Source organism: Enoplosus armatus, unplaced genomic scaffold (assembly GCF_043641665.1).
Source record: "Enoplosus armatus isolate fEnoArm2 unplaced genomic scaffold, fEnoArm2.hap1 Scaffold_77, whole genome shotgun sequence".
Classification (NCBI taxonomy): domain Eukaryota; kingdom Metazoa; phylum Chordata; class Actinopteri; order Centrarchiformes; family Enoplosidae; genus Enoplosus; species Enoplosus armatus.
Genome location: NW_027261269.1, coordinates 1 through 27,449, shown reverse-complemented (window position 1 = coordinate 27,449; position 27,449 = coordinate 1). Strand labels below are relative to the sequence as shown.

General features: G+C 40.5%; 2 protein-coding genes across 2 annotated transcripts; both read right to left on the bottom strand.

Moving 5' to 3' along the window:
• Positions 1-210: 210 nt before the first annotated feature.
• On the bottom strand, positions 211-21,727 carry LOC139307315 (neural proliferation differentiation and control protein 1-like). Its single transcript, XM_070931131.1, has 9 exons — positions 21,438-21,727; positions 10,470-10,619; positions 3,277-3,390; positions 2,857-3,090; positions 2,360-2,426; positions 1,870-1,960; positions 1,645-1,724; positions 1,396-1,495; positions 211-1,308 (listed from the first exon to the last, which is right to left on the bottom strand). The coding sequence occupies exons 1-9, from the start codon at positions 21,541-21,543 to the stop codon at positions 1,237-1,239; spliced, it is 1,014 nt and encodes a 337-aa protein (XP_070787232.1). The 5' UTR covers positions 21,544-21,727; the 3' UTR covers positions 211-1,236.
• Positions 21,728-25,935: 4,208 nt separating this feature from the next.
• Positions 25,936-26,926, bottom strand: LOC139307316 (ER degradation-enhancing alpha-mannosidase-like protein 3). Its single transcript, XM_070931132.1, has 3 exons — positions 26,835-26,926; positions 26,532-26,723; positions 25,936-26,210 (listed from the first exon to the last, which is right to left on the bottom strand). The coding sequence occupies exons 1-3, from the start codon at positions 26,893-26,895 to the stop codon at positions 25,936-25,938; spliced, it is 528 nt and encodes a 175-aa protein (XP_070787233.1). The 5' UTR covers positions 26,896-26,926.
• Between the last annotated feature and the right edge of the window lie 523 nt (positions 26,927-27,449).

The window sequence follows — 27,449 nt, the reverse complement described above, 5'->3', positions numbered from 1 at the left end:
GTTTCTTTTTCTTTGTTTTATTTTAACTTGATTTTTAAATCAGAATATACAAAACAGCCATCTAATATTCTTATGGCACACCTCCCACTCAGTTAAGACACTGACCATGAACTGCAAAGTCCAACGTTTGGACCTTTGTTGCATCTCTCTCCCCCATTTCCTGTCATTTCACCAATAAAGAGCACCAAAGGAAAAGGCGAAACAAAGTCATTTTCACATCTGGTAAAAAGTTTTAATTCCAATCCTTGGTCTGCATGTACAAATATATATATAAAAAGTGAACACTTTCACTCTTTGTATGTACATTTTGCAGCACGAGTTTGACTTGGGACTGACAAGAGGACAGAGAGGAAAGAGGGACAATACAAGATAGTGATATTTACCATCTACACATCCATCATATAGTCTGTCTTCAAAACTTAAATTCAAGTGCTCAGAAGTCACTTTTACTGTACATTCCTCCTCCAACAACAGGATGCATACATACAGGAGGCAGAATAGTTCATCAAAGCATTGCCATGATTCAAACACAGTACAGTCAAACCATGCAAACAGACGTCATCAAGTACTTCATTTCCATATATATTTATATTCTATAATCTTAAAATCTTTATGTGGAGCTTATATGAACAAGAAATAAAATAAACAACAGCAATGGCAACATTTTCAATGCTAAACCTCATGTTGTGATAGGGAGTTTCCACAGAGTTATCACAGAGATCTGATTTTTATGTATTTCCTGGGTATCTGTTAGGAATGTGGTTTAGCCACAAGCTATGCATGACAAAACAGGGTGGGGGGGGCACCTGTTTCTCAGCTTATCTATGTGTGTGTGTCTGTGTTGTACACTTGTCTGCTATTGTATCACATTCTTTGGAAATAGCTGCAAAAGGGATGGAAAATCAGAAAGGTGGAGGATATAATGTTAACCTAAGTGTTTAACAGTTAAACAGGACAAAACACCTATAGGGACATGTGTAGGAGGACTCTGAAAACCTCAAAAGACAGGAATGCTCCGAAACAGTGACAGAAATAAATTAACAAGGAACCCAACATACATTTGTAGTATTAAAAGCCGTACTCAAGGACGGATATAGTAAAGGGCCAAGAAGAAAACAATCATTTTTATCACCTCATCAGCCAGAATGCTCAATTCTATGCATGCAGTGTGTTCCTTCCAGAGAAATGGCTTGTGTGTGTGTGTGTGTGTGTGTGTGTGTGTAAAGTGTTCAGCATTCATTTGTGATTCCCCTGATAATGTAAAGTCGAGTCATCAAACAGAGGGTTCTTCACTTCCATCTCTCCAGTCTGCCGAGGAGGTAAGAAAAATGCATTTTCAGTCATAAAACAACATAAGAAATTATTAGTTTTGTGTGTATGTCTCTGTCTACCCACCGGTGCAAGTCCCGGGCACTCGTATACTGTGAAGTCTCCCCCCACTTCTTCCTCATCTGACGTAACCTCTGTGTCATGGACTTTCTGTTCAGGTTTGTGACTGCAGAGGGAGAAAAAAAACCGACACTTGAGTTGAGACTAAGAGGTAACAAGGTCAGAGGATGTGGTTGAAAGTCTGCCTAACGATATGAGGGGAAAAAGGGAAAGAGAGGGAGTGGCAGAGAGAGAGTGTAGAAAAACAAAACTTACTTTCCCACTGAGAGCATCTGCTGTTTTTGATGCTGGTAGTGATACATTTGGGCACTTTGGGCCAGAGTCTTATCTCCCATCTGAGGAAAAAGAAGGAAGCGTAGATGATACATCTGAAAACTGTGCACAGTGATGCATCTTGTGGTTAACAAAGAAGAAGTGAGAAATGGAAACAAAGCAAACTGTAACAATAGCTGTTAGGTGAAGGAAGTGCTGTGTGCTTACCGAGCTACCGTTGTTGGCGGCAGCAGGCACACCTGCCCCTCCGAATGCAGGGTAGTCGACCTTCTCAGCGAGACGGGATTCCTTCTGTATCCTGTGGGGGGTAACGTGAGTCTTTAGTCTGCTGCAATACTGAGGGTTGTTATCTGCCTCTGGCATTATAACATCCTATACATCAGCTGATGATACATGAACAGCAAATGGAAGTAGGCTTTGATTTTAAGGGTCAAAGTCAAAAAATGACCCAAAAACTCTGTCAAGTTACTAAATTAACCAACAATGCTCAAGTGTGCTCAAAGAGCAGTTTTTGTTGTTTTTATTAATTTATGAGCATCAAAGATTGACTTAATGTGGTTTATTATGCATTTAAAACTCAGTAATACAAACTCAGATTGGTTTTTGTGTTTAGTATTTAATGTTCTTTACTCGACAACAAAAAGACCACATTTAGCTTTTTCTTGCGTTGCTTATGGATGTACGCATTCAGACTTACTTGACGTAACAGACCGTTGCCAGGATCACTGCCACAGTGCCCACCACCACACATAGCGAGATCATAACTGCAGGTTGATACCAAAGACAGAGGAAAATAAAGGGGAAGAGAGCAGGTTAAGGAGTAAATAATGAGCGATCGAGCGAACCTGCTGAGAAATTTCTTATGGGTGTTAAATATAATTACATCTTAGCTCATTTGCTTTACAAGAGTTGTTATAGTCATCTTGGGTAAAATGATATGCAACATAAAAGCAATGAACTCAGTGAGAAGAATGAACTGTTCTGTTGGGACAAATGGAGAACTAACATGATAAAATCTTGCTGGCAAACATCCAGGCAGCAGACTGAAAACCGCTTGACAAAAAAAACGAGGCTGACAAAATTACCCACATTTTAGTGAAAGTAGTAGTAGTAGTAGCCTTTTAAGACTGCTATAGGCATCTGCTCTCTTACTATCGCTGTGTTATTGTGTCAAGGACATAAAATCACACTCACTGACAATAATTTTGTCATTCCTGGATGCTGGCACAGCTACTGGACCAGCTCGGGCCTCAGCTCCAGTGGCCCTGGGCTGGGGGGTCGGTGTGTTACGAAGGGCAGAGACTACAGGGCCGGGGGCTGTGGTGGTGGCACGCAGGGCTTCATCTGAGAGACGACTCTGTCCTTTCTGTTTGTGTTTGGAGGCATCCATCTTGCTTTTTTTCACATCTATCTGGGGGGTGACGGCAGCTGGAGAAAGTGAGAAGACACAAACGGCAACAGAGTCGTGATCAATATCTGATGGAGATTATTGTCAATTCGAGGACATGTAGGTAGAAAATTAAATCCTGTATCACACTCTATAATAGAAGAACAGTCCTGAAACTCAAAACAGGAAGTGTATTTCTGTCTCATTATAGCGCTCAGGGTTCTTACCAGGATGTTTGGATTGCTTTTTTGGTGGTTTGATCTCTGTCACTTCCTGTTTTTCAATGACAGAGTGAAGGTAATCAATCTCTTCATCCAGGTCAGGGTAGAAAGCCACTTTGCCTGAAGAACAGACAAGATTCAAAAGTTTCACTCATTAACTTTTACATTAATTAAACCGGCAACATTATTAATTAATTAATAAAATTAAAAAAGCATCAGGAAATGCAGATTGCATGTTGTACCACACACAGTGATAGTAAAGGCTTCTTAATATAAACAAAGCACCTTCATTCATACACATAACATACAAATCAGTTAGTAGCCACTGACAGTGACTTCATATGCATCACAAGCACAGCTACCAGGGCAAAACATCCATGGCTGAGGTTGCAACAAATATTTAACCACAATCTACAAACAGTATTAATTAGTTTGAAGCTTGAACACTTTCATGGCTGTAATGTAATGTGTAACTATTGTGTAAGGGAGAGACAGAGAGCACACACACATATGGTTTAGGCATGAATACATGCCGGTCCCCCATCCTTTACATGTGTTTTTCAGCGTCTTGCCTCTGAAGTGACAGACAGGGAGTGTGTCTGTGTGTGTTGTTTGTTTGTGGGCCGATAAAAAAAAGGAGACAATACTAAACTGTTGTTAACAGCCCTTACGGCCAGACAGTGAACCACATTCCTGCAGTGCTGCTGAGGTCTCCAGGGCGACCAGGGCCGATAGTGTGTGTGTGTGGCCGGGGGGGGGGGGGGGGGGATGCAGGAGCTTTACTGGGCTTCAGTTGCTATATTCACAATGGATCCCATAGCTCACTGCTAATGGAGGTGATCAAAGTGCTATTTCCCTCTATAAAGTTACGATGCAATATATCAAATATCAAATTATAGGTATTTGCACTCCAAACTGGAGAGGAAGAGAGTCATGAGAAAAGAAGTTGAGATTACAAAAAGCACAAAAAAGCTAAAAGGTGCTTGTATAAAAAGCTAATTTAGCATGACATCATCCATTCAGCATCCTGGGCCGATACAGGTACAGTTGTCTTGCATAACATCCATGTGAAAACCAGTGCGAAAAAATAAATGACCAGTGCAGCAGTGTAAATGTAGCTAAACAAATGTGTTATTACATATTATCACAACCACCTACATTACATGAATGATTACAGTGTCACTTTCACTCCAGAAGGCCAGCCATCTGGCTGAGCTAATGTGTATGATATGACATGCCAGCACTTTCACTGCCTGCTTTGTTTTTTTCTTACCCCCTCCACTAATGGCCATTTAGTGCACTCCATAGCAGGTGTCTGTGGAGGCGGGATGCACCATCTGTACTTTGCAGGTGGTTGAGAGCTCCAACCGTGCCTGTGTGCTCGCCAGGAGTGTGTGGTAATGCAGGTTTAAATTTCAGAGGAGACTCAAAAAACAGATGAGAGATTTATTGGTGGGATTTCTGGTGGGATTGGTGTGGACTGATTTAAAGTCTCCAGGGAAATGGTTAAAAAACAGATGAGCAGTATTTATTCATAGGGAAATTCTGAGGACCCCAATGAGGCTGAAGTTGATAAAAAAAAGTGTATGTAAGAGTGTGTATGTGTGTGGTTTGTCACACGCTGGCTAAGCACACACACCTCTCCTTGTGTAAGAGAGTTTTGTCACTGGCTTGATAATGACCCATAACCTCTTGAGGCACCCAGGGGGTGGTTAGGTACAACAAACAAACAGTAAACAGCTCAACAGGGATGGAGGGTCACACACATCTGTGCTGTTCTATTTTCTCACTTAAAAAACATTCACATTTCATCATCACACACACACACACACACACACACACACACACACACACACACACACACACACACACACAAATCCCTTCCTGCCCCCCTTGTCCTTGTTAAGTAACTCTAAATCGGACTGATTTCACAGATCTCGTCACTTTATTTCCAAATTTTTGGCCTATATTTGTGTGGAGATGGACAAATGTACTGTGATGTAATTATACAGTATATCCCAACACTGGAAAATAACCCTCACCTCTGAAAAATCAAAATGCTGTGAGATGAGACTTTTGTATTTGTATTAATTACTCTGTGGTGACAATATTACCTGACATACCAACACAAAGGAAGCGTTGCACGGGAGATCATTAGCAACATCTGGCGCATTGGTCTGGGGTTAAATCATCTTGTTACATTCAGCAACTATATATTTTTTATTTTGTGTATTATTTTGATGAAAATGTCCACCACAAGTTACCAGAGCGAGCCCAAAGTGATGACTAGACAAATTGTTACTTCTATCTTCAATCATCAATCTTTTATATGATTGATATTGTGTCAATGAACTTCAATCATTTGATCATCTGATCATTTTAGTGCAACAACGAACTATCAAACTACTAAACCTTTGATATGTCACCATGTTCCTAGAAGTAGAAGGGGAGGTTGTAACTGAGACTCACAGTGCCTCCATGTCCTCAGTTCTGCCCATTGATTATTGATTTATACTCAGTGTGTCCTGCTGCCCTCTAGTGGGCAATTTAATATGTGGCGTTTGTGAGACGACAGAGGGATGTGGGTCTGAATGACTGATAGTTCATTCTCAAATTCTCTGAAACCAGGACTCTTCACGGACTTGACAGCTAACAAAATACAAAACGGACCCTGCTAGTTTCAGATCAGATTCAGATTTATTACTTATTAGGGAGTGGCACATAGTTAAAATATAATTTTGCCAGTGAAATCTTAAGTTGGAAAGGTGGTGTACCTTATAATTTTGACAGGTAGTCACCCACCTGCAATAAGTAGTTAGTTACAGCTGACTGCAGAGCTTTGAGTCAATACAGGAAATGTTCTAACCTTCAATAAACAGCCCCACCTGTCTTTCACCCATCTTGTTAAAAACACAAATACACCTAGCAATGGAAAAATATCCAAGTCTGCAATAAACCACAGAAAAAAATGTACCCCTTTATTTAAACAACTGCCCGTATTATAAACACTTCAGAGCCTCTTAATTTCTACAATACAGTCAAAGTCAACGCACAATGTTAAAACATAAAAGAAATCTGCCGTAGTGAAATAACAGCTTCAGTTCATTCACAGATAGCCGTATTTATGTTTCCGTCTGTCTCCTTTATTTCTTTTTCTCAACTTGAGCGATCATTGACCGCAAGTGTCGATAACATCTAAATTGCAGAAGCAATCACTTTCCTTGTCTCCACATGACTACATCAGCAGGTCTGAACCGTTGCTGCTGTTGCTTTCCTTGCTGATAGGCGGTCTATGTTGGGCTGAAAGTGTAGGTCCTGGTGGCCACTGCCTACTCAAAATGTAAAGTATTAGCTACAACATTCCAGAGATTGATGGTCTGGCTTAACATTATAAACATTTACATCACATCACGCAGTTACAATGTGTGACTGTTTTTACTAATTGTAAAAATCTACAAAAAATGTTATGATGAAGCTATTTGACTGATTAGTTGTACAAAGTGGAATAGTGGTATTTGTGGAAATGGTGGGATTAACATCAAATAAATCTGTATATAAATAAATGTCACTTTTACATAAAACAGTAGCGATATCAGATGGTGGTACTATTCATTTCATTCGGTTAACTGCAGTGTGCCTTGTTAGCAATTCACTCTATAACTGAAAGGGTGTAAAACAATGTTTATTGCATTGTTAGCAAACTAAAACTGTAGTTTTGTTCTCCACCAGTTAAGTGATCTAACTTCGTGTTACCAAAGCAAACTGCTGCAGGATATTTGTTCATGTTGCATGTTGCTGAGCCACTCCAACAGCTGTTGGTGTGTCTTGGTTTTTATAGTTTGTTGACTTCTCAATTATATATATCGCATAAAAAAATATAAACACGCATTCACAAAAAGGGGGATCAAACAGAATCCAATTTAGAGAAAGAGCTATATGAGGACATCGGGCTACATGGAGACAGCCCTGCCTTTTGCACATACATGATTTAACTACACATAAAGAATACATAACATTCACAGTCTGCTGGTACATCTTCTGAACAAAGGACGAGGCTGCGAGGCATACTGTATGTTTACCAATGGCAGTGCACGCCTCCATGTCAAATAGAAGCAGGTCCTACTTACAATAAAAAGTGCTGCCTGCCTCATCCTCTCTGAATTGAGAATGTGAAATATTTGTCTTATTTTATATTATTTTAGTCTCCATACATAGTGATTTCCAGTGATTACAACAGCAGAATAATAATAATAATAATAATAATAATTCTTGCAATTTACAGGCAAACTACAGGAACAGAGCAACAAGTGCAAGGCCACAGAGGTATAATAATGTATGACAGAGAGGCTGATATAATAATTTTGCATGCAAGATATGAAAGTGTGGGGAGTGGGAATGGGAGTGTGATTTAGTGGAGAGGAAGTAAGAAAGAGGAACATCAGTTTACATTACAGTAAAAGATGTAGTGCTACTGCAGTGACTGGAACAGGAGGATAATCCCACCCATAGTGAGTAAGAACCATGACAGTACAGGGAAAAGGGAACTAAATACTAGCCCTGCCAACAGTAATTATTTAGTAGAGTAATACTGTAGTCAGACAATTTCTTTGATAGACGACTGGTTGATTTAATTGACAAATAATTCCAGTATTTTCTCATTCAGATGGATATCTAAAAATCCAATGGTTATTAAAGGCCAACGCATATTTGTGAATATTATAGTGAATGTGTAAGTCTGTAATGTATGACAACTAGACCATAAAAAATGGCTAACGTACCACTGATCAACCAAGACCCCTACATCTTATTAGCCGACAGCCCTTTTAAGCAGCCAGCAGAGGCAGTGTAGAGGCCATAGTGTGGTTGTAGCCTTACAGCAGCAGCTATAGTAGCCTCACACACTGCTCTCGGGTCTTTGAATGTGATGCGACCAGCTGCAGGCAGCCAGAGAAGGCAAAGCAGGGGGAGAGTGACGAGGTGGGATCCTGGGTGGTGTAAGACGAGGACGACCTGGAACAGACGGACTGCTCTTCAGTCTCTTCTGTTCCAAGGACATAGTTGCATCCTGCCACTCTTGTGCATGCAGACTTGGAATTATGCATTTTTTTTCTGACACACATAAAATCGCAGCATCAATTTCTCTCAAAAGTGTAACCTTAAAAAAGCTCAAAAGCTAAAATGTCCACGCTGCAGAGCCTGTGAGTCAGCTTGATGACGATGATAATGAGATGTGGTTTGGTACGACTGAAGTTAGTAACTGGAAGAATAAATTGGTCCATTTTCTGACGCAAACTGTGCTTGCTGACAAAACAAAGGTTTAGTTATGAGCACAAGTGTGTATGTGTGTGCATGAGACAGATAAAAGGAATCAGAGAGAACAAACTGACTTATAATGGGGATGCAGGCGAATCATGCGTCAGTATTTCATTTTTCGTGCTTTAGCAAGCATACTAAAATTTTAGATAATCAGTTGTTTAGTCCTGAAAAGCCATCATATTTCCTCTGAAGTGACAACAGAGTGACTTCAGAGGTGTAATTTGTCAGTAATGCTGCCAAACTACCAACGCAGCAGCTCTTTATTGTGTTTTGATGCATTAAGGGATGTGCGCGGCCCCTGACAAACCAGATAAACCAAATATGGTATATTTAGGAGTGAAATTGTAGTAATTTCATCGGTTCATTTCAACATTTTGTGTGCGTTTGTGTGCATATGCATGTGAGCACGTGAGTGTGAAAAAGAGACAGTCAGTCTCCCATCCGGATCACTGTGTTCTATGGTCTCTCTGGGGTTTATGTAACCACTTTAGGGAGCTTAGCTGAGACATACAGTGTGCTGGATTCACAACACCACACACACAGCATCACACATAACATCCAAATACTAATAACTGACCAGACCTTATCATCATATGAGTGTGCTCTCTTTTTCTGCATGATGTGACCTTTTCTCTCCAACACATCCTCACACTCATCTTCCTCTCATGTTTACCTCTCTCTCTGATGCTGCCGCCAATAATTTGAGCCAAGTTTGTACTGTATCCTCTCCTGCCGCAGACCCATCTAAATTATTAATCCTGCAGAGAACACACACGTGCCCGCCATCTGACATAAATACACACACACACACACACACACACACACACATTCGTGCAGAGGCAAGCCAGTGCCGCTTAAATATAAACGACATGTTTCCATTTCTCTTTCTGATTTCTGCAGTACCGTCTTGAAACATGGTGTGCGTGCCAGCAGTGTGGAAATCAGAAAAATAAGATTTATTTTCGCAGCTTGGCTCTTTCATTGAATGACATTAGATTCAGTGATGGAGATGAAGGGCAAGAGGGAGAGAGAGAGAGAGAGAGGCATGTCATCTAAGTGATTAAAGCCGCCAGTGCAGGGCGGTGCATGTAAGTGTATGTGTGTGTGTGTGTGTGTGTGTGGGATGCAGACATAGCGGGGGCAGAGGCGGATTAAAAAACACAGAGGATCAGACTGCACCACAGTTGTCAGAGATATGGATGGGAGAAGGAGAGAGAGCAAGGACCACAACAAGGACGTAGACAGGATTGGAGGAGATACATGAGATACTGAAAGGGAAAAGGAATAAAGACATCACACTAAGATTGGCAGGGGAGGGGAAGGAGAGCATGGAATCAATAGGCAATTGAGAAAAAGAGGTGGAGTGGAAGAGAGACATGGGCAACAAGATACAGAGGTCAACTGAAAAGAAAAGAGGCAGTGACAAAGAATGAATGTGGAGTGAAGATGTTAAAGAAAACAGAGACAGAGTGGCAGTGAGTCAGTAATTTGATTCTAACCATAGTCAAGCGATTGTTGCAACTCATTTAAAACTTAAGCAGGCATTGAGGTTGTGTTTGTTTCTCGATTAATCGCTTTGTCTATAAAAAATGTCAGAAAATAGTGAAGAATACCCAATTACCAAACAAAACCAGAGGTGCTCTCTTAATTCACTGATGTGAAAGATAAAAGAAAGAGAAAGAAAGAAGTCAGTCCGTTCTCTTTCTCATTTCTTTATAGTTTTATTAGATGTTAGCCTGCAGGGTCCCAGACATCCTCCCAGACATTAATCTCGTAGCAGTAAAAGTAGTAAAAATGTCTGAAAAAGTATATATTAAGTTTCAGCTGTAGTGAATGCCAAGCTGAATGAGCGTGTGTGTGACATGTTTTTTTAAATTTCATACCATGCTGATGGTGCCTCTTCCTCACCACGCAGCGTCCTTCCTCGTTCTCCTCGAATGCAGAGAGGCAGGGGCCACAGTGGGAGGAGCCAGGCTTGCAGAAGTGGCGTCTCTCTCTGGCACAGTCTATATGGAGAGGGCACTTACTGCCAGCTGGGTGAGAGAGTGACAGCGACAGCTTCATTAGTATCCCAACCACACTGCTGTGATGCAGACATTACGCTTTTAATGAGGCTGTTAAATAACAGTCTGTGTGTGGAAAGAAGTACTATAAAAATGCTCTCAATAAGAGATGCTTCAGCTTTATAACCAACACTCGGTTCATTAGTGGACGTGTCAGCTCTTCAGCTCCATTCAGAAATTACAATTACATCACATCTTTTTAGCATTTGCTGTAACCTCATCATGGCGTCCATATGGGTGAGGTTTGCCAGATAGGACAAGAATGTTTGGACAGTAAGAAAAGTACATTTTGAGTCATTTTCTGCATGTCGCAATGTGGTGAGCCCCACCCGTTTCGCAATTCGAGTCAGGTTAAACCAAAGTACAGAGTGATTTAGCTGCTCTCTCACAGATCTGCCTGCAATCGGGTTAGATAATCACCACCTGACCTGATTACTGCCATTTTGACACAAAACCGGAGCCCAAACACCGTATTTAGATACTTACACAAACACACACAGCACAGATACACACACAGGAAGAAGTGGGTCACAGAGCCACTGAAAGGTTGTGTTTGGTAGCAGAGTGCAGGTGGAGTACTGGGACGCTATCGGAGTGGATAATGAGCCCAGCAGAGCCGCACAGCGGGCCAGCTAAAGGTGAACAGCACAGTGGGTGTTGATATTGGCGGGGGGTGATATAAGGCAGGAAAAGAATGGATGAACCCAGTATTTGTGAGGGATAATGGGGCTAAAAGATCAGGGTTGTTCATGTCTATTGGTGACAGATCAGGGCTGTGAAAAAATGTGAAAAGAAACAGTTTGCGCTTGGTGGGTCCTTCATTTGCAGTAGCCAATGGGACAGAAGATTTAATATTTTTAATACTTATTTATACGTATTTAAATGATCTAAACAGTTCCATTTTTTTATTAATGTGTTCATTACTACCTGTGCGATGTGGCATTGATACATCAGAAAGTGCTATGAGATACAATAAAAAATACAATACTGAAAAACCTTCTTGTTTTTAATCCAGTCCAGTCATTCCTCCTTTCTTAACCTGATTTTTTCAACTGCTACATAAGAGGAGAGAATTACACAGAGACAGGAGATCGCTACGGGGAGAAATCTCAATGACTTCCATAGCAACAAGGCCTGTAATATCAGGAAAGATGTGGATCACAGAGTTGGAGCACACGGCAGGTAATGTCGCAGAGATGAAGGGCAGATAGAAGAGGGGCAAAGGACTGGCACTTGCCTTTTGTACATTCATACATTATATGAATTAAAAAATCCTGTAAACTGTAAAATATACAAACTAATACTGCAGGCCAGAGAGTAATTGGTTACTTAATGATGCACTGAAAACGGACTGTAACTACATTTTAAAAAGATTTACCAATTCAATTTTTGTATTACACAATACCTGTTGCAATAAAGATAAAAACATCTACACTACTCAACCACACTACTGGAAACTAACTAAAACGAAAAACAAATACTAATGAAAATCTCAAACTCTCAACAACACCACAAGTGTGCAAACACCACAGATAGCAAGACAAATACTAAAATATACATTACACATACACACCCATGCAAACGCACACACACACACACACACACGTTCTAACAAGTCTACACTTCATCACAACTGCACCACAGGGACATGGACACACACGTCCACACATCTTCTAATGTCAGTGACTGGTCTGCCTCAGGGAGTGAGTGGCGGAGTGACGCAGGTGTAATCTGAGAAGCTTTGTTTTCCTTTTCTTCTCACAGAAAGAGCAGGTGGTTGGTGATGGGAGATCACGAGCATTTTTGTGAAACATGGTTGTTGTTTAAAGTCTCAGTCTGTCTTTTTCTGTTCCCACTGCGTAGCAACAACTCTGTCATCTCTACATTTAATTGCTGCATCACCTGCTCTGGCTGTGTTGCCAAGTTATTCCACATCCCTGCAAGTGTAACGTGCTCATGTGCAGAGCCCCCTCATTCCCGATTTCATCCAAGATTGTTCACTCTTAATTATTTTCTATTTTTACACGCCACGTGCCTTCTTTTTAATTTCCCTCCAGGTATCAAACCTTTGTTGGATCTTTTCACGTGTTCTTATTGATTTCCTTTGACCCTCATGACCTCAGAGAAAATAAAGCACTAGAATATACTATAGATTGTTCTGTCCTTGTGTGTACCGTTTATGTCACTTCACTGAGTGAGTGGATTGAATTAATTCTTGGGCAAGTGTCTGTGTGCACGTGTATGCCATAAAACCATGCACGACTTCATGCAAAAAAAAATTGATTCACTCAAATTCAAAATCTGACTGGATCAGTGTTTTCCCTTGTTCTTGTAAGCTCCTGTAGATTCCCTTTAGCCCCTTTCCGTCTACCTGGTAGCTTTCATTCTTACTCCCAAACACAAACTATAATTACAGACTTTATTCTAATGTTGTTGTCCAACGACTGGTCACAACATTTTAAAACAATGACAGTATTCCAGATCTCTCACATCCATCTGTTGTCCAAAGTAGACCAAGAAGAAGAGATTCTCACTAGCTTGAACAGACGTTGACGTCGAATAAATTGGAAAAGGCACCTTATTACCGAACGGATTTTAGTGCTTCAAGCAATGATTATTGTCATTATCGATTGATCTGCTAATTGCTTTCTCCATAAATCGTTAGGTCTATAAAACATCATAAAATTGTGAAAAATGGCCATCACAATTTCCAGAGCTCAAGCTGACATTTTTCAAATTGCTTGTTTTGTTCAACCAACAGTCCACAACCCGAAGATATTAAGTTTACTATCATAAAGAAAAAACAGTTTGTTTGTTTTTTGGCACTTTTGTTGCCTAATTTTGCTGGTTAATTCTCTGTTGATCAACTAAGTGATTAATTGACTTATCATTTCAGCTCTAGTTGATTTACTTTTCAATTGTGACGATTATTTACTGGAATTATACAGCTGTATTAACTAAAACTGGTTTGACTAGTGCTAAGCCAATCTAAGAGATTTTATTAAAAATATAGACGTCTCTGCTGTGTTGAATTCTGCTCCATACCAAGCCAAGGCTCAGGACACAGGACCATGCGAGTATCTTCCAAAACATGCTGCCAAGGCATCATGTCTCCTGCCCTCCTGCTCTAAAAAAACCTTTAAACCTCCTCCTGTCATCATCTCCCTCTCCCTGTCTAACCCCTCTCGTTCCTCCTCACCTCACCCATGAGTCCTGTTGCCAAATTATTCCACCGCCCATTTTTTTAACGAGTCTTTGATCCAGTAACTGTCTGAGGATCAAGGGTGCAGATGACTGCACTCATGTCACAGATCAAACAACCCATTCACGTCTCAAACTCCTTGACATCTCTTCATTGTGAAGATTGGCCAATTTAGAATAAATTTGTCAGATATTTGTTTGCATGTGTGCATGTTATTAGGATTGGGAATCAAAGAGTAACTCACAATGTGATACTTATAGCTGATACATCACAGCATATACAACTAAAGAGGAAAAACCACTTTGAAAATATATTTGTTCTAGGATGGCAATGTCGCTCAGTTTGCCGTGAAATTCTGTACAGATATTCAAGTTTCTCCGATGATGAAGCCTAAAGACTCTGATGATCCCCTGACTTCTTATCTAGCGCCATCAGCAGGTCAAAATGTATCCAATAATTAACAAATGCTAGCATGCTAAAAAGCCACACTAAGTGAGTGAACATGGTAAATGGTAAGTGTGTTAGCATTGTCACTGTGAGCATGTTAGAATGCTGAAGGTAGCATTTACCTGAAAGCACAGCTGTGCACTATAGCCTCAAAACTATAAAACGCTGCTAGCATGACCGACTCTTAGCCTTCTTTCAAAAGAACACTGTAGAAACACACACGCACATCTATTTTGTCCAGATATTTAGTTCAAAATTGTAACCTAAAGACTGTCGACTGCTCCCGTTAATGTTTCATACTTCATCACATTACAAGTACGTCTGTCAGGGTCACTCTTTTGAAAGAGATTTTTTGTACAGTTGCAGGAATTAGTCATACATTACATTTATTCATTGTACTATGAAGTGCTTTCAGTTCCACAGATGAACAAAGGCTTTAGTCTCAGACTTTTATATAATACACACATCAATATGTTCACGTGTGCTATCATTTCAGTGTCAGACAGCCAGTATGAGAATAGCTCTAGAGTGAAAGTGTCTGTAGTAAAGGCAAGGCACGTCTACGCCTCAATATAATAAGAGAACATACTGAGACATTTGTGCAATAATACAGCGATAATCCATCAAGAGACTGTATCTCAGTGGATTAATTGCTGAACCATTTAATGCATTTGTCTCAACTGCCAGTCCTGCCACATCAATGAATCACTGCCGTCTAATACAAAAAGGGAAGAGGCATTCAATCCCTGGTATGAAGGTAAGAAAGCAATGTGTTCTGTATTTTTAAAAATGTGCACTCTTTATCATAATGAAGCTAGAATCTCAGCACCTCTGGCCGGCACTTCATCTGCTATTCATCACGCAGAAAGTTAATACGGTGGAACCTATTGCAGTCACATGAATGCAGATAATTATTCTCCTCACACACAAGCACCCATATATACACGAACACACACGCAGAGACAAACCTGCTGTGTGTGTGCTTCATTATGAATGTGTGAGGTAGGCCAACGGTGAGAAAAGGAGGGTGAGAAAACGCAAAGAGTGTGAAAATCAGGAAAGAGCTGTGGTCACATACATCAAAAACTGCATTAATCAACAGTTGCATCAAAACCTTTTTGTTATAACTACAGTGCAATAATATGCTTTTGGTGTGCCAGTAGATAAAAAGGACTCATTTTTATTATTTTACCTAACTCACGCTTACATAATGGCACTTTTTCTAAACACAGCTAAACCACTAAAGATGCTCATCATTATAATCATATGACAAAGCAGCTCAAATCTATTTGCCAGCATAACAAAGGAGGCACAGAAGTGAATGTCAAGTCGCCATAGGAGGTGGCCTGGCATCAACATGCCTCCCACACAGTGCTGCTGCTAATTAGAGAGCTCAATCAAGGAGACAGAGGAAGAGAAATAAAAAAAACAAGAGGGACAGACCGGGAGATGGGGATAAAAAAACAAAAACCAGACACGTTCCTACAGCTCAGGTCGTTTGGTATCGGTGAAGACAGCGGAGGTGTGAAAAAACATTATGTAACTCAGGGACTCAGAAAGTAGTCCTTGGAACAAGAGAAAAATGACTTTCCTAACCATCTGCTGCTGCTGTTGCCAGGCGGTGTGTTCAGCAGCAGCTCTGCCAGGAAGAACTGGGAGGCAAACAGAGGCATTCTCACACAGCCTGGTAAACACCTACACGCACACACATGCACACAGAGCGCACACTTTCATGTCACTGCAAACTTGTGCTCCTTCAAGCTGTTCTACAGATACAATACAACAAATGTCACCCAATCTGTAAGTGTATGTGACTGTCCGTGTATGTGAGAGGGAGATTGAGATTTGAGAGGAAGTAGGGAAATGGGTAGGCCAGGGGGGGTCATACGCTCCCATTGTGTGTGTTTCCTGATCCTGATGGCAGACAGGAAGTAAGCCAAAACACTCCAAATCAAGTGGAAACATTAAAGAGCTCTGCTTGGGGCTCTTCACTTGCTATGTAACCACGCTGTTTATGTCCACATGGATAAAGTGCGTGTATGTGTGCTTACGTGTTAGTGTGTGTGTGGCTTTTTGTGTACCCATGCCGCTATGCTCCTGTTTAACCACCATGCCTCACTCACAAATGACAAAAACAAACAAATGCCAAGCAGCCTGTTTCTAGTGCTTTGTTGTCATTGGCATCAACTGGGACAAGCACTGCTACTGTATGCTGTGACTTGGGATTAGGCAATATGACGATATGCTATATGTAAGCCATAAAACAATATAAATCTGTCATTATCAGAGGTTTTTTACTGGCCATTCATCATCGGCATAAATATGGGATTTGTTGTATAGACTGGACGCAAACGCAGTTAATCATTTTCTAATATTTCCAATAGTTGTTTTTACATAATGTTTGCATCAATGTGATGAAGTGTCTTGATTTTTCAAGTGTCTATTTTAATAATGTTCATAATGGATTAACCCAACACAAAAATCTTGTGTGTTTATTTGATCTACAAACAGATTCTTAATTGATTTTCCAGAAATGTTTCAATATTGTTACAATATATATTGATATCAAGAAATAAAATTACATATACCTTGATATCCATATTACCCATTGCTAGTGTAGTAGTGGGCACTGCACACAATATCCATGCCAATACAACCTATTTTGAATTTAATAAAACATCAAAAAAAAATTATAATGGGGTAGACTGATTGTGTGATCATGAAATAAGCATGTGTGACGGACTGTTTGGAAAAGAAATAAGAACTGTTAGTATAGAAAGAACAAAGGACAGCATATTATAACAAAAATGTGCTCATTTTGTACACCTTGGATGAGTTCCTCGGCTTTGCATAGGCATTAAAAACAATTGTGATCAGATTTTGCGCCTGGCTCAATGCTGACAAAGCATACATGTAGGTTTCAGAGTCAACATCCAATTTAGTCATCTCTGACTCTTATCGGAAAAAGCTTAAATTCTCAGAAAACAGCGTCAGAAATCTCTGAGCCTAAATTAGATGACTAAATGCGTGGAAACGGTCTACCTTATCAGTTTCAGTACATTAGTGTAGTGTAGGTGCTGGTTTCCCACCATAATCTGCATGCAATGACTCCGACATTTAAGATTTTCTGCAACTCTTGGTGGAAAATGGAGCATGACTTAACACCTTTTTAACAGACGTGCAAGCACGCACACACGACACAGACACATCATAATGCTGAGGCAGGAAATACACAGATGGTTACGTGAGTAGAGAGAGATAAAGGTGAAAAGGAAGTGAATTAAAAAGAGTCAAAGATTTTCATCCTCGATGGAATGCAAGTTTGTAGAAGAACGAGGCAGAACAAGTCTTTGTTTTTCTCCTCTCGTGGTGCAGCCATGTCTCTTGTAACTTCAGACAATGACGAGTCTAACCCATTACACGGGGGATAATTACTGTGTCATTATCATTAGAGTGGAGCAGAGCAGCACACCCTGCAGCAAACAGAAAAAAGGTTCAAGGGATTTATACAATGGCAGCAAGTAGGTGGCACAAAAAAGCTCTGTGATTTAGTCTTTTTTCATTTCCTTTTTCGTGGTCATCGTGTTTGTTGGCCACTGGCTGGTTCAGTTGTTAGAATAGTCTGAGATGCAACAATTTAATTACTTTGAGAGCTAATTCAATTACTGAGTATTTCTTTAACAGGATTGGCCGATGTAAATCACTTTTGGCTCACAATTAGGTTACATTAGCGAACAGCTTTTGTTTTTTACCCAGTGTCTTGTTATCAAAAGCACCTGCTGTGATGTGTGTGTCGTCACTGATACTCGTGCTTCAGATATTATTGGTGCTTCTATTTAAATCAGGCATCATAGACAGAGGCACATTCTTGGTAAGGAAGTGGTTACACACAAATGCAAACCTGTGCATGCAAAACAGCTGACAAATTAAATCGTTTACTTCCTGATTAGTCCATTTTCATCACAAGATTGGGTTGATAAAGGACACAACTGTTTGTACAATTAAGGTTAAGGGTAGTAGTAAAACTGGAGGAGCATAGCTTGATTCATTCCAGCTAAACTGTGCTGACTCTGGCTTGATAAAATGTCTGTGTGCGCTCTGTAAGTTGATTAATTGTGGTCCTCTCATTTCCACAAGAGGTCTGGTGGCCAACAGCACATGGTCGGGCAAAGAAAGAAAGAGAGAGAGCAGTGGTTTGAAGAAGCCACCACAGCGAAGCCAAGGCTGACCGCTTATTTTTCAGACCTCCAAGACAACAAGGATCTCAACAGATCAATAATATCGAAAAGTCTTTCCTGGCCGTTGTGTAATTTCAGTATGATGGTTACCACCATATAATTGGGTGGTGATTTTCCCATTCTCTCACTGGTGAATGCTGATAATGTCAACTCCCCTCAAAGACCACACAAGCTACAAAAAAGATCCATTTAAAACCAGAGGGAGCACTTACTCGCCTGAAACAACATTTTCTACATTACTTCCTGGAGGCACGGAGTCCACATACAATATATATCAGACTAAGGTTTAAAAAATGGAGGCGTGTATATTAATTTGACCCAGTATTAAAGATGACCATTTGTGTCACAGTCTACAGGAAGTACCACTAAAGTAACCTCACATTAAAAAAATCCCCTTTCAAGCTTGAGTTAGTCCCTGGCCTTGTTCCTCATTCCAGGCAGACACCTGGTCAGTTAATTGCATACAAACCTACGTAAACTGCTCTTAATCTCCAGTCATATGAGGATACTAATCATTACGTATGAACCCAGTCATCGACTCAGTGGTCTTTGTGTCCCCTGGCAGTGTGCGTGTGTCCTTCCCCCTGACTTTTCATGGTTCTCGATCCCCACTACAACACAGATGACTAATTTTGCTGCAGGGTGTGATTGAAAACACAGAGGCCAGTGGCTGTGTGTGTGACACTGAAGATATGAATCGTTAAACCTTAATCCTGGTGGAAGAAAAGGCCAGAGGCAGTGGCTGAATAATAATCACACCAATTCTATGTGGGTTTGGTGAATGACAAACCTGCCATTTAAACGTGGCAGCACAACAATGATCAGGCTGAACTAGAATATTGAGAAGTGAAGGTGATGTTTCCACAGTGAAACGCTAAAATTAGAGCAGTAAGAACATCCAAATCAATTGTTTTTTTCCCCAGTGAAAAATGTGACTTTTCTGATGCTACTAATTCAACGTGTCCCAATGAGCCGGGAATTACACAACAAATTCTACATGTTAAGGTAAAACTTTTGGACCACTTCCATCCCGAAAAACGAAAAATGTTCTGTGAAAGCTTTCTGCCATATTTACACATGATGATGTGTCGGTGTTTGCTGAATCAACCACCTGATTAATACACTTCATGCTGTTGTCACACTCAAAATCATCCTGAAACCTTGCTGTAAATACTGAATGTGCTTTTTGAGTATATCTAACAATCTTTAAATGCCATTTACTTAATAAGTGCCTGTGGAGTCACAGAGTGAAATAATTTATCACTTCGCCTCGTCTCTGTATTTCAACACAACAACGCCAAACAATAGCCCACATACTGACACACTGTCACACATTGTTATGAACAAGCTGCATTCAAATGTAACAGGTGTTGAAAGCACATCGTGCACCACACTGACAAAATCCTACGACTGCTGATGACACCAAACATACTATTCTTTTCTGACACACATTGGAGGCCACAGTGTAATAACAGCTTCGTCAGTCTCCATCTTATTCAAAATGATGATTTCATTCTGACACTGGGAAATTTCTCTATGTTACCAAACCAGCTTTTTACCGCAGTTTTGTTTTTCAGCACTTGAGAAAGGAAATAATGACATTCGCCTTGGTAGAATTTTGATTTGTGTGAAGATGGATAATGGAAAATCACTGGACTTTTCACATTTTCCCTACAGGAGAGAAACAACAGCTGACACTGCGTCACATCCTTTCCATCCTCTTTGCTGTGAACAAGCAAAATGAAGCAACACACCCTTTTGATTTCAATGCACAGACTTCAGTGGGCTGGAGTGAACCACTAGATAAAAAATATATATTAAAACCTATCAGTTCCCACAAGTCTGTGTCCAGGCCAAGGCCGTAAATGTTCAGTGTGTATGTGTGTGTGTCCCTCAGATAAAGGCTACAAATTACATGTGAGAGTCCAGCTGGTGGCTCTCTCACAGGGTTTCTGTGTTAAAAGCTGAGAAGCAGATTATCTCCCCTGCACATGTCAACAGCAATCATCACTGTGTGGAGACCCATCTCACACACACATGCACACACACACAATCGAAAGCATCTAAAACAGTGCTCAAACCAGTTTCCAGATAAACCAGTTACTCAACTGAGAAAAGTTGAATTAATAAATTCCTGTTTTGATAACTGTTTTGTTCAGTTACAGTTAATTTATACAAAAAGTACAAATATTTGCTTGCTTTGCTCCTTTTCCAAACATTGTGGCTACTGCTCAGATTAAGTTCGCAGTATTGCCTTTAAAATGACGCTGTGATAGGTATTTTCCATTATTATTATTATTATCCGAGATATTCTATACTATTTAATCTAATCAAAGCAATACTACATAAATTTATAAATAATCAAATATGCAGCTCTATATCACAGTATAAGAATATACGACTATTTCCACATAAATCGCCTATTAAATTACTCCTTTACATTTGGGCTATTTAAGTGTGATATTAAGAAAACACAATGAGCCTACAAGGAAATGCACTGAGTAACCTAACAAGGAAGGGAATTTTTGAATTTCTTTTCCCTGTGCTCCTCTCTCACTCTCTAAGACGTACACATACTTGTCTAACCTGTCCAAAACGGCCATCTGAACTCATGGGATATCCCATACTAGCAAGCTACTTAATCAGCAACACCATAAACAACAATAAAAAGTAAATAAAAACACACGTGTCTCTCTATAACGCTGCACTCGGTGAGTTTAAAAAGTCCTCTTCAGATAAAAAAAACACTGCCTTGCTGTTTGACACGAGCTCGGCAGTTAAAGATGCCCCAGTAACGGTTATTGATGAGACAGACAATCCCGGGGTAATTGTAAATGAGCTTTACACTATCGCGGATAAGTCCGTCTGGTGCTAGCTAGCTCTGTGTTGTTGTGAATTTACCTGGAAGGCTAGCACTGACAGGGACGACGTACAGCAGGACTACGGCGAATGGCAGCAGCGAGGCCCGGCGCTGGCGTCCGTTCCGCGGGCTGGAGAGCAGCAGCATCCTTGGGGTCTTCTCAGGGACGGAGAACCGTAGACGGGGACGGAGGTTGTTGTCATTCCCCCATCACTTTTGTTCTGTTTATATTTTGTTTAGGGTTTTTTTTGTGTGCAAGAGAGCTTCAACGCAAAATACACAGAGTCGAACAGGTCGCACCGGGGTGCAGTCTGTCCACACACTGCGCACAGTAATCCGTGGCAGAGCTAAAGATAGCGGAGCTTCAGGCAGGGAAGGAGGGTGTGTGTGTGTGCGCGCTTGTGTATGTGCGAGTGTGTTTGACATGCTGCCTTCACGGTCTCCTCATAAACTCCCAAATAACAACACTCCGACGTGTCACCGATCAGACAGCAGACTTGTTTTTTCCACATTATCTAGTTTTTCCAATCCCCTATAAACATGTTCAAAGTTTACATTTTTATTTGTTGTGATTGAAACATACAGTAGCGTACACTCACACTCACACTGAGTACACTCCAGTGTTTGTTTCCACTAAAGAGAAAAAACAATTATACTAAGAAAATCTACTATTAGTTTAGCTATGCCACATCTCACGGTTTTCTTAATGGAGAGAAGAATGGAGAATGGAGTTTTCTAAATTGTCATGGTGATAGCTCATTTGACATCAAGTATGGAAGCAAGTAGTGGTGACAAAGCCATCCGCGCGACGACTGAGCAGTTGTCCATCCACTGAGACTTCAGTGGCATATGGTTGAAAGCTCCAGAAAAAGCTAGTTAGTGGACCATGAGTGTCCAATGTCAAGAATGAACTTTAATGCACAGAAAGCAAATATGAATCAAGATGACAATCAAATTCAGTCTTATATTATATTTATTTTTCTGCTGAAGACAAACACGACAACTAAACGTTAGTTGGAGTAAGAATTAATGCTTGCAAAATAGGCTACAATAGATAAACACATAATTATTATTGAATATTTACTTGGAACTTCACTTTTTGATATATAGATAGTCTCCACTCTCACACCATGACAGTTAATACATCAATGGAAATTTCCACTTTTTTCAAAAATCTTTTATGGCCTTATCATAACCTCCACATGCCTCTGCTAATTCTTACAATCAGGAAGACACTGTTTCCCACAGCACGTGAAGGCAGCAGTTTACTGAGCGATTAGAAACAGGGCACAGCGCAGGAGGTACGTGATGACGTAGAAAACCGGTTTAAATAACATTAGATGATGTGCTTGGTTACACAGTGCGCGAGAGCGGCATGTGCTGATAAAAATGATAATCTTATTTTAATGCTGATGAGTTTAGACTTTGTCAACCAATCATTCGTTCAATTTTATCAATTAATTTGCCACTAAGCAACGCGGATTGGCTATTGATAACCCAATGAAGATAGTGGTTGAGGGATAAAGTTAATGAGCAAATAATGTACGTTTACCCAAGTTAGTAGGACGTAGCAGGTGCAGTAAAATGATGCCACACGACATGTCTAAAGATGTATGAATACACATCAAATAAACAAACATATAATGTATAACATTTTTTTCTATTGTTGTCCAGTCTGCCAGTTAACTCCATTATTCTTTCCCAAACACAGGACAAATGGTGACTGGCAGCTGGCGACAGACCTGCCTGTTTGTTTGCTTAGAGCTGAAAGACCATCTCCAAACAAAGCTCAGTGACCAGGGCAGACACAAAACCCTTTAGCTGGCCAGCCTTAGATGAAAATAGCCAAGTGGAATATATACGGATCAGCCCTGAATACTAGCACTATACATTTTTGTAAAAACAGCATGGCTCAATTATCATGTGAGAAATATCTGTCACTGAATGTGAAGGCACTTAATATGTATGTTATAGACTATATGACTACCAGCACTCAGAACTGTTTGATTATAATTTCACCATACTATCCAAAAACAGTATGTGACTCATTTGCAAATTTGTGGTGTAATGTTCTGCCATTTCTCCTATCTGCATCACCACTGTCATTATAAATGATGTCATCATACAGGTCATCGTTTGTAATTGTGCCATTCTGTGGTAGCTGTGCCCCTATGGCACAAAAGCTTTCAAGGTCTTCTTCAAAAGAACAAAACCAAAAAGCTTTTTGGACACAATTAATCCTCAGGTTTCCTCTCTGAGTACTTCCCAGGAAAGATGATTTGATTACTTTAAAAGAAATGTCCATTCCTCTGTAGGTGCGAATCAGTTAAATATGTCACTATAGCATTAAAACTATCATTTAAAATATATTTTAATATATGTCCTTACAGACTCAAGTGACAAAATGGTTCAGAAGAAGCCACTGATGCTTAAAAGGCAGAGTAATGAAAATCTGTAATGCAGGAAAAAAAGAAGTAAAATAGGTTTGAAGCTGTGATTTTAAATTTATTGACGAGACTGCCTCAGCTCACAGTCAGAAACTAAATACAGAGAAGGAGCCGTGTCATGCATCTCTTTTGGCACTTTCAGAAAACAGCTGAACACAAATTAAATAGCATGAAAAATAATGAAAAGAATCCCCCTTCTTCTTGTCCATGGTCTTGTTCTCTGTGTTAACAGTAACATACACAATCCTGAGGTATACCGGTTGGCAAAGCCTCATACAGGCTAAACAAACAAAATAAAATGCCATGTTGGAATATTATTTGAAATGAACTCAGCAGCATCAGGAAAAGGTCCACTGTACAAACATAAAAGAAAACATACTCTGGCACAAGAAGTGTTTTTTCCCCCCACACAAACTCACATTTCATGTACCACAAAAGACAAAAATCATGCAACAAATTATTAGTGAGAATGAAGTAAGCAAATATGAACAAACGGATTATGCATCTTTCTGAATTGTTGCATAAAGTTATTACACATAAGAATGCCCAGAACATGGTTTAGTTTGTGTAGAGAGTGAGAGACACTAACAGCAGGTACATTTAAGTCTGTCAGACAAAAGAAACAACAGAACTCGATCCCAAAATGCTTCCAGAAAATGCATCCAGTATTTGTACAGGATTCAATTGGGCTTTCCAGTTTGACTGTTACCATTTTAGATGAAGCAAAAGCCTCGCTGCGCTCCAGAAATCTTAAAGGATGCCACTAAATAACAGATTTTTTTCTGTTTTTAAAACCTCAAATTTTAAGGTGGATATAAACACTGCATCATTACACAATGTAAATGGGACGATAAATGCAATTAAAAATGACTTGTTGTGACACACACAAACAAATGCAAAGACAGGCTGAATGGTAATTTCTGTTTGAGTCAACGATCATACCCGTGTTTCAAAGTGCATAGCAGTCTGGGACTGCAGACCAACCTGTGATGCTGCATCTGGAACTAAACCAGCGTTACATGAAGAAAACCAGCTTTGGGCATTTTTGCAATGTTTTTAAGATGTCATGATTAATCTTAAATTAACAGAGATTACACAGTTATTTATAGGTTGGAAAAAGAAGCATACGGCCTGAAAAATCCTAACGTAATTTCAAAGGACCCACCGTGTACAGACCTTTTACTTAACTCCTTGCGTGATGACTTTGTGAAGACATCTCATCTTCATCTAATAGCAATGATGTTTTAGCAGAGATGCTTTCTTGGGTTATAGTTATTACACACCTTGCACACATACACACACACGCACACGCACACTCACATATTATAGCAAAAAGGAAATGCAGAACACACACAAACATTTCATAAAATGGGTCAACCTTGCGAACTGCATTCACTCTGAAATTCCCTGAAGTTGCATACTAGTATAAAATAAAATACACTTTCCAAATTGGCCCCAGTTCATCTCCTTCATCTGCCAACATTATATTACTGAGAAGTTAAGGTAGCTAACTCCACCGACTGGCCAGGTCATACTCCATTCACCATTACTGGATATTTAAGTAGTTGTTGAAATGAAAAGGTGCAATCTACATTAAAAACAAACTGCATTGCATAAAATCCTAGCTGAGTACATTTTGCCTTATCTATGTTTTCCTCTAAGGTGAGGTAATTTTAAAGTCTAGTCAATGATCTACGTCATCATCAGTACGAACACCTTGTATGTGCCTACAATAGCAACACTACAGGCTAGGTGTGGGTAGCACCATCTCAGCCAGCTTAACCTACAGCTCTCAGCCTTTAACTACCTAGTTTAGTCTCATGAGATCCCTCATTTCAGAGAGACCTGCACTGGACAGAATAAAAGCTCCACTTAGACTCTCCGTCTAATAAATATCGAACCATCTTTAGGTTTCAAAGTCAAGACAGGATGGGAGTGTGGCCATCACACTGCTCGACTCTCCTCCATCGGTTGTAAACATGCAGGCTGGGTCAGTTAGGCCTCTATGTAGGGCAGTGAGGGGCTCTGAGGCACATGCCATTCAGGAACTGACGAGGGATCAGCGTTAGGAAAACTTCAGGATCAGCAGTGGTCAAGGGTTTGTGTCTGGTCCACTGTTGGAGTTTGGGGTTTGAGATAAATCTGCTGAACATGGTTCAGTTCTGTCATTCCCTGCTGCCTCTGTGCAGAGCTGCTGCTGTGATTGTCGTTGTCCTCTGAGCTCGTCTTCGTCTTCTTCCTTAAGAAGCACCTCTTCTTTCTCCAAGACGAACTCCAAAGTGGGCCCTCTTGCTGCTCCATCCTCCAACTCCCCCTCCTCCGCTAGGCGGAGTTTGATGTTCATGCCTACAGGTTTTTCTTTCTTGTCTGGACAATGAGGGGGAGAGCCAATGTCATGCAAAATTAGAACAAGAACAGAAAGAAGAATTGAGATTTGATCAGAGAGAGAAACTAAGATTTGATGTAATTTTGCAGTTTGCATTCTGAAAAATCAGTGCAAGTTTGAATGCTAAAAATCCAGTAGTGATGCATCATTTCCCCAAGTGAGTATACGTTTCATCAAAACACTTATTTATACTCACATATTCCTTTTTAAATCTACAGTGCCCAGCTGTTTTAGGGAATCATTTAGCTTTTTTGAAAAAAAAGCCTTTAATGGCCTTTAATCTTCCTCCCCCTGTTCCTCACCATGTCCCAGCTGCCTCTCCTTGGGCAGCAGCAGCACATCCACATTGTGATGTTCCTCCAGAGCATCTGTGAGCACGGCACCCTCACGGCTGAACAGGAAGACCAAAGGCAGGGTGATGTCCTCAGTGGAGTCGCCATCTCCAACCATCTGGAAGAGGGGAGTTTCCTCGCTATTACTTCCCTCACGGTGGTCTGAGAAGGAGAATAAGGGAATCATTTGAGCCTTCAGTATTTGGCTGGTTATTCTAACGTCTGCGTAGTGAACATTGAGGTGGTTTCAGCTCCTCTGGGAATCATCCTCACCTATAAAGATGACTCCTATGGCTCCTGCCTCCTGCAGCCGACGAGCCTTTGCAGCGAACATGCAGTCACCGCGCAGTGCCAAAGCGATATTGCCTTTAAGCTCCACTGTGTTATCTATTGGCCCACATGCAGTGTGGGGGGAGGCTTTCACTATGCTGCCCTTCACCTGTGGAACAAGAGTTTGAGTGTGTTATTGTAAGTTATGTTTCTTAAATAAAGATAAAGAGAAGTGCAGGTAAAACAAAACAGGTAATGTTTGCACCGTTCAGGAAAGATCTGCAACTGTGACATTTTTCTTTTTTGGTTTGGTTATTATTAGACACCTGTTTCTTATAAAAGCTACACGACTTGTTGGGAGCTTTGATGCAGATACTGTATAGCATATTATCTTCGCATTGGAAGCTCACCCCGTGCTCCTGCTTGGTGAGGTCCATCCCAAACTTGGCAGGTCCCGCTGTGAGGACCGTCCTGCCCAGAAATGGGGGGGATATGAGCTGAACAACATGAGGTACCACCTCCTCCTCCGGTGTCTGGCTTACCTCTGCCACTAGTTTGACCCGGTAAACTCCTTTATGCTCCTAAAAGGGATTCATACTTAGATATTTAGAAAACAGC

Bases quoted from the DNA above. Each gene is read 5' to 3' on its own strand.
- LOC139307316 (XM_070931132.1), bottom strand. From the start codon at position 26,895: ATGTTCGCTGCAAAGGCTCGTCGGCTGCAGGAGGCAGGAGCCATAGGA. The intron at 26,724-26,834 runs GTGAGGATGATT...TCTCCTTCTCAG, and splicing joins CATAGGAGTCATCTTTATAG to ACCACCGTGAGGGAAGTAAT. The intron at 26,211-26,531 runs GTGAGGAACAGG...CTCATTGTCCAG, and splicing joins GGAGAGGCAGCTGGGACATG to ACAAGAAAGAAAAACCTGTA.
- LOC139307315 (XM_070931131.1), bottom strand. From the start codon at position 21,543: ATGCTGCTGCTCTCCAGCCCGCGGAACGGACGCCAGCGCCGGGCCTCG. The intron at 10,620-21,437 runs GTAAATTCACAA...TCTCTCACCCAG, and splicing joins TGTCAGTGCTAGCCTTCCAG to CTGGCAGTAAGTGCCCTCTC. The intron at 3,391-10,469 runs GTATGAAATTTA...TCTGTTCTTCAG, and splicing joins GAAGAGGCACCATCAGCATG to GCAAAGTGGCTTTCTACCCT.